The sequence below is a fragment of the Drosophila biarmipes genome, chromosome 3L (genome assembly GCF_025231255.1).
Source record: "Drosophila biarmipes strain raj3 chromosome 3L, RU_DBia_V1.1, whole genome shotgun sequence".
Lineage (NCBI taxonomy): Eukaryota > Metazoa > Arthropoda > Insecta > Diptera > Drosophilidae > Drosophila > Drosophila biarmipes.
The window spans coordinates 8182839-8199939 of NC_066613.1; the positions used below are offsets into that span (position 1 = coordinate 8182839).

A 17101-nucleotide genomic window follows, 5' to 3' on the forward strand; every position below is an offset into this window, starting at 1 on the left:
CTCGAACCGATCCTGCAGCGGCCTCAATCGATGCTTGACGAAATGTATCGATTGCCTCCCATCTCTAGCGCTTGTTGCATTCCGTTTTGCGTTATTTCGTGTTGTTCGTGCGTTTGGATTCGCACTTAAAGAGCTGTTTTTAATGTACATAACCCAACGAATGAGTAGATAGTATGTGACAGAGGGGAAATAGTGTAGGGAAACAACAGTTTGATCAGTATTTGGGCGCTTTGTGCATTCCGTTTGTGTCAAAGTTTTCTGTTCGTGTGCGTGTCCGTGTGTCGTCCCGCATGCGTGTGTGGGAGTAGGTGTGTAGGAGGAGAAACACCTCCCCGTCGAAAAGCAAAAATACCCATTCGGAAAGTTACAGCCGCTCGGTGTTCGGTAACTAAAGCGTAGAAGCCAGGCGGCGAGTGAGCACCAAGCGCTCCCCCGGATGGTCTGAGCCCGCAGCCCGGCCAGTGGAAACGGAACCGAAAAAGCGGCGGAGGAGACACCTCGAAAAGCGAGTAAGTTGGCAGTGCGAACGAGAATCGCAAGGGAGACGCGTCTGCATTTTAATGACTACCTCACTACCTTTTGCGTCGCGTTCGCCCCTCCACCCAGTTCCAAGTGGCGAACTTCAAGCCGTCGTGCTTTCTCTGCCATCACTTAAATTGGCAATCAATTGCGCTGGTTTGTTGTTTATGAACAGTCTAATTGCCTTTGTTGTAATCTATTGATTTGCCTTAACCTTTGCGGCGAAGCCCTCTCTTCCTCTCTCCGGCTCTCGCCGGTTGGCGTTTTCCTATCTTCCATTGCCTCTCCTTTCGCCGAGCGCACACACACTCGCGCCGTCCGTGGGTGTGTTTATGCCGAACAGCTGTTTCCTATCTGCATACGCAGTGCTTCCAATGGGAAAAATCAAAGCGCTTCCCTTGCAGCAGACATATGTACTTATGGGTGTGTGCTCTCCGGGGCATCGGTACTCGCAGCATTCATTCACGCCAGTTGATGCCGCCGCTTTTGTTTGTACTTACTTATTTATTTACAATTGTGCGCTCAATTGCGCCTTTTTGCGCCATTCGGCTGTATCGCAATCGCAAATTCGCAGCGCTTGCAAATGGTATGAGTACGATGTGAAAAGCACATTTGGATAAATATCCACAGTATATTGCTCATATCTTTTCGGAATAGGAACATTGTGTTTCCTTATCCCTCTTAAATGGTGCACATCCCAACTTCCGTTTCCGTTCATTCTTTTCAGATACAGATCCGAAATACCTAGAGCATAAGACTATTTGAATATTACATAAAATGGTAATTACTTGCAAGCAATAAAATTAAAACTATCTTAAAGTTCCCTTAAAACCTACGGGTTTTTTCGTTCGAATTAAAATGATTTCCTCTTCCCCGTTTTATCTTTTAAAAACTTAACGGAAATACCGTTTTTTTGGTTATAAGACATTTCTAATCGTGTAAAAGCATATAATTACCCTCAATTTAAATTTTATCGCCATAATAAAGGTTTCAAAATACATTTAAAAATGTTCTAGATATTTTATTAAAAGTCAGTCTGTTTTTGGTTATGCTTAGCTTCTAAGGTAGTATTCTAACCGCATGTATTATATTAACTAAAATCTTATTCGAGAGTTCACAACTGATTAAATGGAGGAGATAAGGAGATAATACTGGTGACTTTCAGCAGCTATTTTAGCATTCAATATGTTTTCGCCTGCGTTCTGAATCACCCTATCGGTGCCCGCCGGTTATTGCCAGTACCGATGGCCGGTCCTCTTTTGGAACACTACGAAAACCTGCCGATAGGCACCACCTCTCTTTCGAAGGGGTAGTCCCCCCATCGAATGGTTTCTCACTTGTTCTCCGTCCACGCACTCGTACCATACTCATACCACTGTCTTTTACACGGCATAATCGCTTTAATCGCGCCCGTTCGTTATCGCTGTGATAAGGCAGTCAAAAAGTAAACGCCTTTGTTCACCACGGGAATAACAAAGAAGCATTGAAAGAGAAAATACCGAAAAAATCAAACAAAATTTGAAAATTACTTACTTTTTGTTCTGGTCGTCATTCGCAGTTCAACGAAACGGACGCTTCAGAGGGGATAATGTCAAATCAGGCGCAGGTCGACTACGACAAGCAGTTCCAGGATGACCTGGCCAAGGCCACCGCCCTGAGTCTGGAGCAGCAAGCCCTCGACGATTACCGGCGAAACAAGAAGTACGGATCCGGCCCGGGCTACCAGCAAAGCGCCTTCAACCAGGCGCAGCGTAGTCAGACCCTTAGTCAGGCACGTCGCCACTCGGAGGTCCATCAGGTGGCCGCCAGTCCTGCAAATGTGGAACGATCACGCACGCCGCCTGCACAGGTGCCGGACAACGACCTGATCTGCTTCGCAAGTCCCACCAGCAAGCAGCCGGAGAGTAGCAGTCCCTTTGGCAAACTCATCGAGGATCTGCAGCGAATGCAGCCAACCAATCCGCAGTCGGCTTTGGTGCCCATGGGACCAGTTGCGGCGGCATCGGTGCCCACCCATTACGGCTACCCTCCCCAACAGCCTCATTCGGCTCCGGCTCAACCCCCACCATATGGCATGGTTGCAGGAGGAGGGGCAGGAGGTGCGTACGGTGACCTGCAGTTGGTGCCGTACCAACCAGCTGCGCAACAACAGAGGCCCCTGAACAACGAGGAGCTACAGCGGCTGTACAGCATGCCAGCCCAAATGGCCGTGGCTCCAGTTCCGCAGCCGAACGCCTACATGTATTATCCGGGAGCAGTGGTTACGCCCTACACGGCGCCCATAGTCCCCGGGTCAGCTGCTTTTATGCCGCCGCAGTATCCAGCGCAGGCTTATGGGTTTGGAGGTGCTTACACGCATATGGACTTGCTGCGTCCTCGATTGCAGCCAGCTGCTCCAGCACCGCCAACGACGAGCCATCACAGCCAACCGTCCAATCATTCCGCTCCCTCCTCTACGGAGGCCAATGGAGCAGCCTTCCAGGCGCGACGTCAAGTGCCCTCGACTGGCAGCATAAGCTCCGGTAGCCACACCGGAAACAATGGTCATCCACCTGGCCCACGCAGGGGAAACGATTTGATCGACCTGAACCACGAGGACTAGTATGTATCACTATCGAGGGACAAACGATGAGTTTCTGCTTCTAACATGTTGTTCTTTTGCCCTTTCAGTTCCCGTGTGAGTGTGCTGGAGGCTTTCGATCCCCTGCTCAACGACACTACTGGTAAGCAAGCGCAATGTTGTAATTAACGTGTAGCTCCCGGACCCTCGCCAAGATCCCCATAGGTTTTAAATAACCTTGAAATATAGTCTGAAACTCGAATGTTGAATTCCTCGCTCGAGAGCTGAAAATAAACCTAATTGGCCTAATTACCATTCTCTGATAAGTCTATTTCGATTTGTTATCTACTTCAACTGAGATATGGAAACAATTCGGATGATGTTTATGATAAACCGAACCAGCAGTGACAAAATTATTAAGCTACGATTCAAATGGGGTTTATTTATGAGTTATAAAAAGTAAATAGTAAACGTTTGTAGCTTTTCTGAGTTAAAACTTCAAAATTTGACATCCCTTTGACTGTAATAAATTGACTAATTACTAACAATAGTTTAAATTAGCCAAGGACCAATCTCCACAGCTAGATAGATCGATCTAGCCTTTTCCAGTAGCAATTCGTCGAACGCCCTTAGCTAAGAACTAAACTGAATGTTTCGTTTCTCTATATTGCAGTGTCGAAAAAGTAATCCATTTTAATTGCAAGTCCTCTACTACTATCAGTACTACCACTACCAAAACTGCAAAAACAACTACTTTACACCTACAACAACTACACCATCTAACAGGTTTCGGGTCGGTTTGGTTCGTTTCGGAGGCAAAGACCATTTAGTGTCTATAACATCACATACTTAGAACCACCTACTTATTCACAAATAAATAAATCTGCCCTCATATCGAAATTTGTGCCTTCCGCCATCACCGAAATAATTTTAAAGACAGCTTTTAATCGATGTCGTATAATATTCGTGCATAATGTTTGGAAATGTTTTATGTATAGAAATGCACTTGTAACATCAAACAGTACTGAACTTTTCTGAATTTAAACGAATTTAACGACTGTCATTTGGAGGAAAAGTGATCAAACGAGAAGACTTAGGATCTTCTTTTTATAACCATGCATTACGAAATGAACACATTGTGATTGCTGCTATATATATCCATTAATACACATATATACAAAATAAATACATACATATGTTTAATTCTATCGTGTACCATTGTGAGAGAACAAATAAATAATTTCTTGAACAAATTGCAGTTTGTTGTTGTTTTATTAATCGGTTAGTCGCTTGTTGTAACCCCCGCTCACCAGACTCAATGCCTGTTCACGCTTTACTAAATAGTAAATGACTAGATGTTTTATTAAAAAGCCTTTTGAGCATATGTATGTATTTATTTGTTACATTCAGGGTATTTTGAGAAATTAACAAACTATTTAATGGGTACATTTGCATTAAGTTTTTGCACTTTATTCAGTTTACTTTTAAGCCATTGGTAATCCCCTAATTTCGTCTTCCACAAAGCTTTTAAAGTAATTCGAAATGATTGAGAACGAATGTACTTACCAAGGCCTTTTACGAGGTCTTTAGAGAAATAGCCTTTCCTTTTGTGGGAAATAAAACAGATGTAAGGGCGCTAGAGGCGACAGATTGAGAAACAAAGCGATTTATAAATACTCACTTAGCTACAGTGGACATCTGCATTTCGCCGGGTCTGTTTGTATAAAAAAAAGTCTAGAATACGTTTTAAAATCTATGGTTTTCTATTTATATATTCCGAAATATTTATAAAGTCGAACATAAAAATAGTTTCCTAACTCCATATTAGATGTTCGGATAAGTCCTCCGATTTAAAACAAGTATCTAAATAATTCGATGTCAGGTGGTGTTCTAAGTAGTATTTTGATTTTTTTATGAAAATCATTTTAAAACTAAATTTAAGGCGATCTAGATTCCACTGTACTGGTCCAGCGTGGGCGGCGTCTGACAGAAATCACAATTAGCTATTAGCGATGGCAGTCGACTAGCTGTCCGGCGGATTTGTTAGCGTAGATTTGCGAATGGTCTCGCTTTGCCAGTGGTGCCAGTCCACCCCATCCAAATCGCTTTGGGGCCGTCTCATTTATTTTTGGCCACACGATGCGATGTGCCTGGGCTCTCGCAGTAGTAGGCCTCGGTTCTCGAGCATATTTGCATAACTGCTGGCGATATTCTGGGATCTAGATTAAAACCGGAACTGATCATGCACTCGCTACTTGCAGGAAACGACAGCGCCTCCGACAGCACTTCATACTATGCGGAATACGATCCCTTTGACTTCCTGTACAGCGGCGACGGGGGAACCCAGTACTCGGATCCCATGTACGAGGCGGTCAACAGATGGGACAAATCGGCGGCCACCGTGAGTCCGGAATTCATTGGCTGGCGTCAAGATTTTCTGAACCAACCATCAACATCATCATCGACGTATTTCCAAGATGCGTCGCCGGAGGCGAGTGTAAAGGTGTCGGAGAATGGATCTGGGAGTATATCCCCGCCTCCACCCCTGCCGCCAAGAAATCAGCAGCTCTATGACTCAAATCAGGCTCCTGTGCCTGCCTCGAAGCCCCATCAGTCTTCTCTACTGACGAACAGCTATACCTCCAGCATTCCGGCCAATGTAGTGCTGGATCGCCGAAAAACCTGTACACGTCTGTACGAACTAATCAGCGACCAGCGCACAGATGATCCGGAGCTACTGGAGTTCTACCATATGGTTAAGGAGGTCAGGGCACGCTACCCGCACGACGATGCGCCCACGAATGTGGGCCACGTGGTGGCCGCCGAGTTCAACTACCACTACTTGCTGAACACCAGCATCAAGGTGATCGTGCATCCGGCTCTCAACACCCTCCAATCGCACGTTCTGGCCGCCTCCATGGCCAAGGAGCAGGTGAAGGGGTATGGAATGCCAGTAACATTCACCTGTGACAGTAAGTGTGATTTAAAACTTACGGGAGAACCCTCTGACGTTCGAATTTTGTCCAACAGTTGACTCTGTCGTGGCACAGGTGGTCGCACAGGCATTGGCGTCTTTGGAGGGACAGGTCAAGGGCACCGTCACAGACTACGTGGTCAAGGTGTGTATAATTCAGATAGAACTCGTAAGATCAGGAAACAAAGAAATGAAAAACTACCACTTGGAATTGGTTATGTTTTATGCTATTCCCACCTATCTTCTAATTACTGATGAGAGTTTCCCCTTTTTACAGCCAATTGGTCTTCTGGAGTGGCTAGCGCCTACCTCAAAGCTCAGCCAGCTTGAGTGCGTACACAATAGCTTCCAGTTGGAGAAGGATGTGCACCTGGGCCTCTGTCTCAGTACGGCGGCCAACATGCAGGCGATCGCACGAACGGAGCGGGACGATGAACACGATGCGGAACTGATGCCGGAGCAGCTGTTGCCCAACGAGGTGGTGCCGATTGTGACCTACGACAATATGATGATACTCATTGAGACGCTCGAGATGGAGATCGACAAGCTGGAGTCGGCGGCAGACGGGCTGCCCGGAAGGAGTGTGGTCAGCTGCTCCGGAGTGGTGCAGGCAGTGAAGGCCATTTGCGCCTTGCTCGGTTCAATCGATACAATGGAAATAGCACGATGCGTCGCCGATCTGAAGCGAATCTGCGAGGTGGAGCAAAAGAAGCTGTCGGCAGGGGCCAGCAATCCGGAGATTGTGAGTGACTACGGTGATTACGCTCAAGTTGTTCTCCGCCCTCGCTCGATGCTGGAGCAGATCAAGGTCAAGTGCAACGAGCTGCGAGACGCCGTGCAGGAACTAGTCGAGCTGTATGCGAATGTGTTCCGTGTGGCCTTCTCCGTGAAGACACCCGATTACTCTACAAGTAAATAAAAAGAATATCTTCATGTACTCAACTACATCATTTGAACTATTACAGCTCCCATACCCATCTCTTGTGTGTCCAAGCCAATTGTGGTCTGCATCAACTGCCTCCACAGGCCACCGCCGAACTGGAAGTTCGATGATTACTCTCTGTGCGTACAAATCGTATATGGAACTCGGCTGCTTTCCAAGCCAAATGTGTTGACCTGCTCCAACGACACGAGTGGAGGCCTGTTCCCGCGTCTTAACTTTAGTGCCTGGCTGACTTTCGATCAGCATCCCATTTGCACTTTGCCAAGGGAAGCCCGGCTTACGTTTGTATTATACGGAAAGCAGGCGGCCAGCGAAGGCGAACTCAACACGGAGCAGAATGGAGAGAGGCGCCAAGTAACTACTGAGTTGGGTTGGTGTTCCATTCAACTATTCGACTTCAAGCGAGTGATGATCTGCGGACCCTACCTACTTTCCTTGTGGCCACCAACCACGGATAAGATGTTGGGACCAGCTCCGGCGCGGGGCTGTCATCCGCATCCTGACTTCTGCCCCGTTCTAAGCATTGAGGTGCCTCCCTATGGAGGTCGCATTGAGTTTCCCGAGCACCAGGAAGTGCCAAAACCAGCTCCACAGTAAGTATAACATCTATATATATCTAATAAATTTGTATTTCTAAGAAATATTGTCTTATCATTGGTAGCTATGATTTTGCCTCGCTGGATGCCAATCTGCAAGAGGAGCTGCTGGACACCGCCGAGCTAGGCTACACAGGCGCCACAGAGCGGCGTGAGGTGTTTTGGGAAAAACGACTCTACCTGCAAAACTATCCCAATGCACTGCCCAAAGTTCTTCATGCCGCCCACAGCTGGGATTATGCCAATCTGATAGATCTGCATGCACTGCTCCACTCCTGGGCACCGCTTTCGCCTTTGCAATCTCTGGAGCTTCTGCTGCCCCGCTACCCGGACGCCAAGGTTCGCGAAAAGGCCGTCGAGTGGATCTCCAAGATGCCCAATGACCAGCTCGTGGACTTCCTGCCCCAATTGGTGCAAAGCTTGAAGCATGACACATATGAGGGCTCGGCAATGGCCCGATTCCTTCTGTCCAAGTGTCTGGAATCGCCGCGGTTTGCTCACCACATGTACTGGCTCCTGGTGCACAGTTTGCCGGATGATCCGCATAACTCCATCGGGGCCGCCATGGTGGACCAGGAGTACGACGAGTCGCAGGTTACGCAGGCGCGCTACTATCGCCGCAACAAAATGATGCTGCGAGCCCTAATGGCCATCTGTGGTGAAAAGATGCTGCAGCGGTTCATGTACCAGCACCGAATGTGTCAGGTATGAAGATTACAAATTATTTAATAAAATAATTAAAAAGCTAGAACTTTAATATAACCGTATGATCTTTCAGAAACTTACTACTATAGCAGAGTCTGTCAAAGAGGCTAAGGAGTCGATGCGCCAAAAGAGCTTGGCAGCAGGCATGGACGAGGTTCACCAGGATCTACTGGAGAAGCCCACGTGCCTGCCATTGGGACCTGAACTGGAAGTCACTGGAGTGAGTGTGCGCAATTGCAGCTACTTCAACTCCAACACTCTGCCGTTGAAGATCAACTTCGTGGGACCCGATGCAGAGTCATTGCCAGCTATCTTTAAGGTAAATACCAATGATTACTGCCACACAAAATATGATCTATAGTCTAAAATCGTTTGCAGTGCGGAGATGACTTGCAGCAGGATCAGTTGACCATACAGCTGATCAGGATTATGAACAAAATGTGGTTGGCGGAACGCTTGGACCTGAAAATAGTCACCTTCAACTGTGTGCCAACGGGCTACAAAAGCGGAATGATTGAGCTGGTCAACGAGGCGGAGACGTTGCGAAAAATCCAAGTGGAGTGCGGACTGACTGGGTCCTTCAAGGATCGCCCGATTGCGGAGTGGCTGGGCAAGCAGAATCCCAGTCCGCTGGAGTACCAGAGTGCAGTGAGGAATTTCACGCTTTCCTGTGCCGGATACAGTGTGGCCACCTATGTGCTGGGCATCTGTGATCGGCACAATGACAACATCATGTTGAAGACTTCGGGTCACTTGTTTCACATTGACTTTGGCAAGTTCCTTGGCGATGCCCAGATGTTTGGAAACTTCAAGAGGTATGGAAATGATTCTTTAATATGATCGAAAGTAAATTACAAATGTTTTCTTTTTCTTGCAGAGATCGCACTCCGTTTGTACTAACGTCCGACATGGCCTATGTCATAAATGGCGGAGACAAGCCCTCCACTGACTTCCACTACTTCGTGGACCTGTGTTGTCGGGCCTTCAACATTGTGCGGAAGAATGCTGATCTGCTCCTGCACACGTTGGCCCACATGGCCACCGCTGGCATGCCGGGAGTCAACTCAAACGCTGTTCAATATGTGCGTCGAGCCCTGCTGCCTTCCCAATCGAATCCCGAGGCAGCTGCCACCTTTGCCAAGATGATTCAGTCCTCGCTTAAAAGCTGGTTCACCCAGTTTAACTTTTTCCTGCACAATCTGGCTCAGATGCGGTTCACGCCTGACGAGGGAACCGGCGAGCTGCTCTCGTTCGTGCCAAGGAAATATACGTTAGTTTAGCGTACATTTAAAACTATCATATTATGTTAAATAATATATTTCCTACTCCAGGATGCAGCAGGATGGCCGATTGAAAATTGTGAAGGTGGTCTGCTTCCAAAAGCACTACAGCATGGAAAAGTTCTATATGTATATTCTGGAAGTGACTCGACATGGACAGCCCGATCCGACGCACTTGTTCCGTTCCTATCGCGAGTTCACCGAGTTCCATCAGAAGTTGTGCATGCACTTCCCACTGGTCAAATTGCACAGGTGAGCCAACGAAAAATAACTGTCGAGTTATTTATAAATTGTTCAATTAGAAATAATTTCTAGTAGGTTTTATAGACAGTTTGTTTTATTTAGCTAATTGTTTGATATAGATAGTTTGTTTTACTTATCAGTTGTCCATTTTGAACTCGCTGATGAGGAACCGCTTAGTTCTATAGATATCAAGTGCGTTATGTTTACCCTTTCCACTTACTGACTTGTGTCTATCAGAAACTTTATCTAGACATTGAGGAACGAAAAGCGCTTTTGCCGTTTAATCATTAATTACGAAAGTGTACTTCAGAATTCTTCGTTTCCATGTTGATTCATTTCCTCTTACAGAGTTTCTAAGAAGGTTTTTAGGATGTTCTTTTCACTTAGTCTTCATTGGCGTTCTTGCTATTTATTTATATTTATTCAACATTGTATGGCAACTTATCAGCGAAATGTATGTACATAAATGGGTCATAGCCATTTGGCCAAGATTAACACATAGAATACTGTATTTGCTAAGGAAGTCAAGAAGTGCGGCAGTTGGCGGTCTCCGGATTAGGCGTCGCTATCGCTCCTGACAGCGTTCGTCCTCAGAGCCGCAGTCATAGAGCGATGCTGGCTGATGGCGCGACCGAAGCCGTCATCGTCATCACTGTCCTCCTGGGAGACCTGGGATCCGAACAGGGTGGGCACTCCCTTATCTCTCGGCTCGAAGATGATGGAGCGCTGCATGGGAGTGGGTTGGGGCATCGGCTCATCCTCTTCGGACTCCTCACTCGAGGTCACTACTTCGGCGGACTGGTAGTACTGCAGGTTGTCGACATCAAAGCGGACCTTTAGCGATTTTGGATCACGTCTGGCAGGCTCTGGTGCTGCTTGGGCCCCATCCTCCCCATCGGTATCACTGGAGCTGGAGTCGGGCAGCTCTTCAGGTTGATAGCACGCCAGGGGAGGAGCGTCACCTCGAACATTAAGCGTTGCTAGTTTTGTGGATCTCGGCGCTGGCTGAGGAGCTTGACGCACTGGTGGTACCACCACAGCCATTTCCTGGCACAAGTCCTCGAAATCCTGGATGTCATTGGTTACGTTAACTGGAGATCCGGTTGTCTCCGCCTCGTCAACTTCCAGATCGGCATACAGATCCTCTATGCTACTTACGTAGTTGGCTTTCTTTGACCTTTGTTCCATTACCTCTGTGTATTTGGGCAAGCTCTGACCGCCCTTCGCGCTTTCCAGCTGCATCAGGGATTCGTAATCGGGTAGATAGGGCAGACTAGGTTCGTAGGGTGGTGGATCTACAATGGGAACCGGAGGCTTAGGTTCAAAAATATCCAAACTGTCTTCCACTTCCTCTAGTTGATGGAACAGGTCCTCCACCTGTTCCTCATTGTCCAATCTGAGGGTTGCCTCACTCAGCGTCGTCTCCACCGTGGGCAACTGCTCCAAGCTGTTTGGATGCAGGGCCCAGTTGGGCTCTGGTACGGCCACCACGGCGTCCAGGTTGGCGAAGTTCTCCCAGTCCTCGTCGATGCTTTTTCCGAATCCTGGTGGACTACTGGCCGCCGGCAGCTGCAGTGGATCCACATCCAGGATGTCCGCCTCGTTCATCACGAAAGACGAACGAATCCGCACGAAGTCGCTGTCGTGCTCACCTAGTGGCGTCTCTAGGCCATCGAATAGACCCCTTAGAGAGGATGGCCTCATACAAGGAGTCGGTTCCGTTTCCGGACTTCCTGCTATGATTTCCACGACGAAAGCAGAGTCTGTATTCATTGGCTCCTCAAAGGGATCACTTGGTCCTACAGGTTCCTCATTCGGTTTGGGTTCTTCTTTTGGTATTGCTCCCCTGTGCACCACAGCTGTTACGGACATAGCTCCGCCCAAGCCATCATCAGGAGTCAGTGGCTCCGGAGCGGAATCCTCTGGGGTGAGGATCTCCGGTACATCATCCACTCTCTCGAACATGACGTATCGCCCACTGTTCTTGCTCCTTAGCTGCGTTGGTCTTGTGACCTCCGTGGTGGGTTTCACACTGAACAGCTCATATTTCTCGGCAAAGTGATCGAAGTTTGGCATTCCCAGTTCGCTAGGATGGTCTGGAACTGGGGCGATAGGGACTGCAGGCATAGATGGGTTGGATGCAGCAGCTGCTGGTGAAGCTTCTCTCGTGAGTACGGGGGATGGAGCAGGCAAGGATTCAGGTGTCTTAGGTGACGAAACCACCGTTTCCGATTCTACAGGAGGATCGGGTGGCTGTCTGGTAGGAGGGGCGGTGTAGTATTCATAGTGTTCACTGTGCACCTCCAGGCGGCGCTGTCGTTGCGCCTGAGACTTCTCTCGGTAGGTGACTTGGGGTCCCTCCGTGGTCCTCATCTCCCTGGGGCTGGCACCATATAGTTGCAGATTTGGAACACTTCCAGTAATGTAGCTATTTGCTGTTAAAAGAAGTATTCCCTGGTTAATAAAATGGTTCTTAAACGGAAGGAAAGTCGAAGTTCATTCTATCAAACTAAAACGTTGTTAAAGTGCAGTTAGAGAATTTCGACTGTGCCAAAATAGTTTCGATTGAATGATTTCCGTTTGCTATCCTCACCTGTGGCTGTTGATACCGACGGCCATGGGCTTTCGAATTCCTCGAGATTGCGACGTCGGAACACTCCATGGACGGCGGTGTCGGTGCCGTTAACCTGAGGAATTACAGAAATTGCTTTTAAAGTGTTGCGATATTCTGAATTATATTAGCTTGGTGCCCATCAGCTGTGGATTCAGCTGTTGGGCTGATCACCGGGATGCGTCACTAGAGCAAATGCAAAGGTGTTACACATGACCACAGACACGCCAATTCAGCCGAATACGAGAACACGTCCATGCGATTAGGTGCGACTTACCCTTCGTTTAGAGCTCTCTGGTATTACCATTTCGATTAGCGATTTAGCCCAGTTTGATTAACCTGTTTTCCTAAAAATCAATTAGCTACATGGTCTTGAGTTCACTGTTTTGGGTGATTTGTTAAATATTAAATCAAACAATTAAATACTGTTGTGTCTTAATAAGAGACCTATACGTAAGTTCTTGCAGATAATACTTAAAATTCTGATCATGCCGCGGCTGTTTATGGATTTATTTAACTCGTTTCCTGAGTTCTTCAGTGTACCTACACTCCAAAGAATTCAAATGGAGAACCCCAATCTAGCCAGATGCAAATAAGTGAAAGTCCCGAATTCGAGTGCCATTTGGTTCCTCACGCCCCCATCGCTATCATCAATCCTCAACCTACACACGCTCTCCGAAATGATATGGTCCCAACACCTGCGAATGTTTGTGCTCGTATTTGCCCTGCCTTATCAGAGCCACTCGTCGCTGGATCAGTGGTCGTGTGTATGAATATCACACACGGATATTGGTGTGGGTATCGCCAGTGGTGGCATCGGTGTCGCATCAACCTTTATTAACTGCGTGCATCGGCAGTTAGGTTCTTGTGATTTGCATACGCACCTGTGACTCAAAAGCTGCGTAACGTGGCGGCGGGCGCTGCTGGTTTTGCTGGGGTTGTTGCACCTGCGATCGGTCGAAAGTCAGTCGCCGGCGGAAGCCGAAGAACTTGATCCCCAGCAGGGCGAAGACCAGGCCCGCGAGCAACATGGCCGAGGCGAGCATTGGGCCAGCAACGACGGCCTGCTGACCTGGAAGGGATTGCTGGACGATAAGAAATCCGGGGATCTGCAGCCGATCACCTACCTTGGCCCACATTTTTTAGCCGGGCCATGTCTTCGTGTCTCACCAGCAAATCTGATGGCTCGGCATTCTGGAACTTAAGTCGATGGCTTTCGCAGTCCGCCTTTGTTTTGGCCAAAGGTATAATGAAACTTCACCACGTCGCTAATCGAACCGCTCTCGGCTCCGCTCCCCAGCTCGCTCGTCGACTGATTGAGCGCTGACGTTGGCGCTACCGCTTCTGGCGGAGCGGTCGCCGCTTATCGAGCGATTCGGCCCGATATCGTTTACTCGGGCCGCTCTTCTTTCACCCACTACATGACATGGGCCCTGCTCTCGGGCTCTCCGGCTCCCCGGCTCTCCGATTCGGTGAAATCAGTCTGCCGCATTCGTCGATTTATCAGCTATTAGCGGTGTTACCTCAGAGCCATGGACTTCGGGGGAGGCGCTTTGCCAGCACTGATAAGTAATCGCGAATTAGTACCATGATTTGTCAACGCACCTTGACAAACCACCGGCTCCATAAACACCATGAAAAGTAATAATAGCTTGGCTGTTAAAGGCTGCTGAACCGTATCTTGGGCGATAGTAGCCCCATGTAATTGGGGATAATCTGATTGATTACACCCAATTATAGGCCATTTTATCGATCTTCTGTTGGCATTAAACAAACGGGTATATGAGCCGCGTGCTTTTTAGATACTACCGGGCTTAATTACTATCCTTGTATCAATAAATGTAGATAATAAGGCATACCTATTAAAAATCAATGATGGATGATATTTGCTCGAGTAACAAATTGCGAAAAACAGCATCTTAAGGAATCGAAAATCTAAACCATCCTTAAGAATTTAATTTGCTTTTATTGTAAGAAGGTTTATAACTGATTTTCGATTTACCGTATGACTCATGTATTATCAATACCAAACATTTTCGTACTAAAGATTGATAAATAAAAGTAACCTTCATAATCAAACTGAACACATATTCTGACAAAAAGCTAAGTTCACTGGAACAATATACTAAGAGAATGAGTGAATTGGTTTTTGTGTTCGGTTTTCGATGTGTGGTGCGCATTGAAGACCAGAACTCCTGGTTTTTGCATCTTGATAAAGATCCGTCTCAGACTGCAGCCGCACTTCGTAAACATTTCAAAGCATATCGTTTCGCAAGCACTGTATTCGTCTGATTTGGCTCCATGTGACTTCCGGCTATGGACAAAACTCGGCTTGGAGAACGCGTTCCGGGTCGATTGAGGAGATAAAAGCTTTTTGGAAAGGGATTATTTGGCACTTATCGGGAAAGGATTACTTTGGCGGCGAAAAAATGTATTTAAAAGAATAAAGCTTTTTTTATTTTACAAACAAGTTATTTTATCCCGACAGTAGTATCATTCATTACTTTTCGAGATACATTATAAAATTTTAAGAAATTTGTATAAATATTCAATGCTTTCTTTGCTCCTAATTTATTTAGTCTTCCGGCTGGCGTCCATGTGGGGCGTTCCAATATCAAATCTGTGGCAGAAAAACGACTACCTCTTATACAGCGATTTCTGAAATCGCTGTTCGATGCGTCCGAGGAAATAGCGCATTCCGAGCTCGTATACACATTCTTCCATCCGCTGCTGCGCGATCAGCAGGAGGCCAAACTAGGAATGCCGAAGATAAAGGGTAGGGTCGCATAAAAAATCTGACAATTTAATTATATTACATATAAATGGTGTTCTTGCAGAGGTGAAGAGGCAACCGTCGAGAGATAATCCCAACGAGATTGGTCAAATTCGACTTTCGCTGCAATATCAACGCGGCGTACTTACTGTGATGGTGGGTGGCACTAGATAATACATTTTTTACAATCAGACTAATGGACGATTTGTGTATTCCAGATACACCACGCCAAAGGACTGCCCATGTTACAGGGGGGTCAGGAGCCCAACACCTATGTGAAGTGCTACCTAAAACCGGATCCCAAAAAGGAGACCAAACGCAAGACCAAAGTGGTGCGCAAGACCTGTGTTCCTAGTTTCATGGAAACGGTAAGTGACTCTTAAGATATTTCGACATCCTAATAAATGACAACTTTTCTTGTAGTTGGAGTACCGAATGCCCCTGAACATTATTCAAGAACGCCGACTGCAGGTTACCGTCTGGTCCCACGACACGCTGCAAGAAAACGAGCTGCTCGGGGGCTTCGAGTTGGATCTGTCGAAGCACGACCTGCGCCAGGAGCTCTGCGATTGGCATCGCCTGGGTTCGGTGCCCAGGAACTGACCAGACCCGAGAGTCGTTCTCTGAACCACTAGGGACACCCTGCCTACCGACAATCTGGCCTAGGATTATGCAATACTAATATATGTTTGTGCCTGTCTTCTCTTGATCGCAATAATACTTACTTACTCGAAGTGATTGTACATTCCATATACAAATATTATATTTCGATTTGTGCCTCAGATGTAAATATTTTATACCGACTACACAAAACATTCTTTGGACATTTAAATGTAATTATACCTCTAAAGTTAAACTTTGCACGTGCTTTCTACTTATGCTTAAATATTTGAAATTTAAAAAGATCAAAACATTTTATTGTGCACCTTGGGAATTCAGAAAATTGAATGTATTGGTAGTTGTTAGTTCAAAACATTCACTTGTAGGTAACCGGCAAATGTTCTTTTGGAGTAGTTAAATAGAAGTTCAGTATTATGCCTTAAACTATTTTCGCAATATACCTATAAAAGGGTTTTAAAATCCCTATGCTTAAAATGTTTTAATTCAATTTATGGAAGTGCACTATACCACTGTGGAATAAATCATTTACCCCTTTTGATCCCTTTCTCTTTAAATTAAATAAAATGTTTAGTTTATCAAAAAGAAGCACGCACAGAAATGGATCAAAACGCTTTTATTTTGATCGGTGTACAAAATTACCTTCTATTTTTCACCACCTGCTTTCAGCATCTCAATGAGATTTCGCCTTTGGCAAGAATCTGTGTTTGGGTCTAAACTCAACTTTTAACTACTTACTAAAATTTACAAGGAAATAGTAATTAACTATCAGAGAGAACAAGAACTTAAAGTGTCTTAACCAATTAAACGAATATTGTAAAATATCTATGAGAGAACACACCGCAATCTACAGATTATATTTTTATAAGAAAACATTTAAGAGCTACATCTGCCTGAGTATTTTAAAAAGTACTTCGATACTTATTAAAAGCAAATGTTAATGTATCAAATGTTTTTATATAAATAAAAAAAACATGTTTAGTACCAATTCAAATTTCGCGGTAAGAGCTAGGGAGACTTATTTGTATCAATTGGTGTAATAATTATTTTTGGCACAAATATATGAGCAAAACCAATTAATAAAACGTTTGCTGTTTGAATTTAATGCTAGGTAATACTCCAATAAATATACGTTGAATGAACAAATACCTCGTTTAATGGGAGCTAAACAAATAGTTTTGTCAATTTTCCAAACTAAGAAATTCAAAATACTACTTTAAAGCTTAAAGCAAGCGGTCATTGGGAACAGCTCTGCTTGGTGTCTGCCGCCACTCAAACA

At 46.1% G+C, this 17101-nt stretch overlaps 2 protein-coding genes across 3 annotated transcripts; one reads left to right on the plus strand and one right to left on the minus strand.

Annotated features, from left to right (window-relative positions):
* The first annotated feature begins 63 nt into the window (after positions 1-63).
* LOC108030575 (phosphatidylinositol 4-phosphate 3-kinase C2 domain-containing subunit beta) lies at positions 64-16927 on the plus strand. 2 transcript variants are annotated; one of them, XM_017103510.3, is made up of 16 exons: positions 64-509; positions 2078-3120; positions 3190-3242; positions 5341-6051; positions 6110-6198; positions 6331-6964; positions 7019-7589; positions 7658-8297; positions 8371-8616; positions 8676-9112; positions 9175-9567; positions 9629-9829; positions 15011-15207; positions 15269-15360; positions 15423-15572; positions 15628-16927. In XM_017103510.3, exons 2-16 carry the CDS (start codon positions 2108-2110, stop codon positions 15805-15807), a joined length of 5607 nt encoding a protein of 1868 aa, XP_016958999.3. In that variant the 5' UTR covers positions 64-509; positions 2078-2107; the 3' UTR covers positions 15808-16927. The 2 variants fall into 2 exon arrangements, with proteins under 2 accessions (XP_016958999.3, XP_016959001.2); XM_017103512.3 differs by lacking the exons at positions 64-509; positions 5341-6051; positions 6110-6198; ... (9 more) ...; positions 15423-15572; positions 15628-16927 and adding an exon at positions 3753-4337.
* On the minus strand, positions 10194-13733 carry LOC108030578 (uncharacterized). Its single transcript, XM_017103514.3, has 4 exons — positions 13559-13733; positions 13316-13503; positions 12414-12507; positions 10194-12255 (listed from the first exon to the last, which is right to left on the minus strand). The coding sequence occupies exons 1-4, from the start codon at positions 13584-13586 to the stop codon at positions 10376-10378; spliced, it is 2190 nt and encodes a 729-aa protein (XP_016959003.2). The 5' UTR covers positions 13587-13733; the 3' UTR covers positions 10194-10375.
* Positions 16928-17101: the final 174 nt, after the last annotated feature.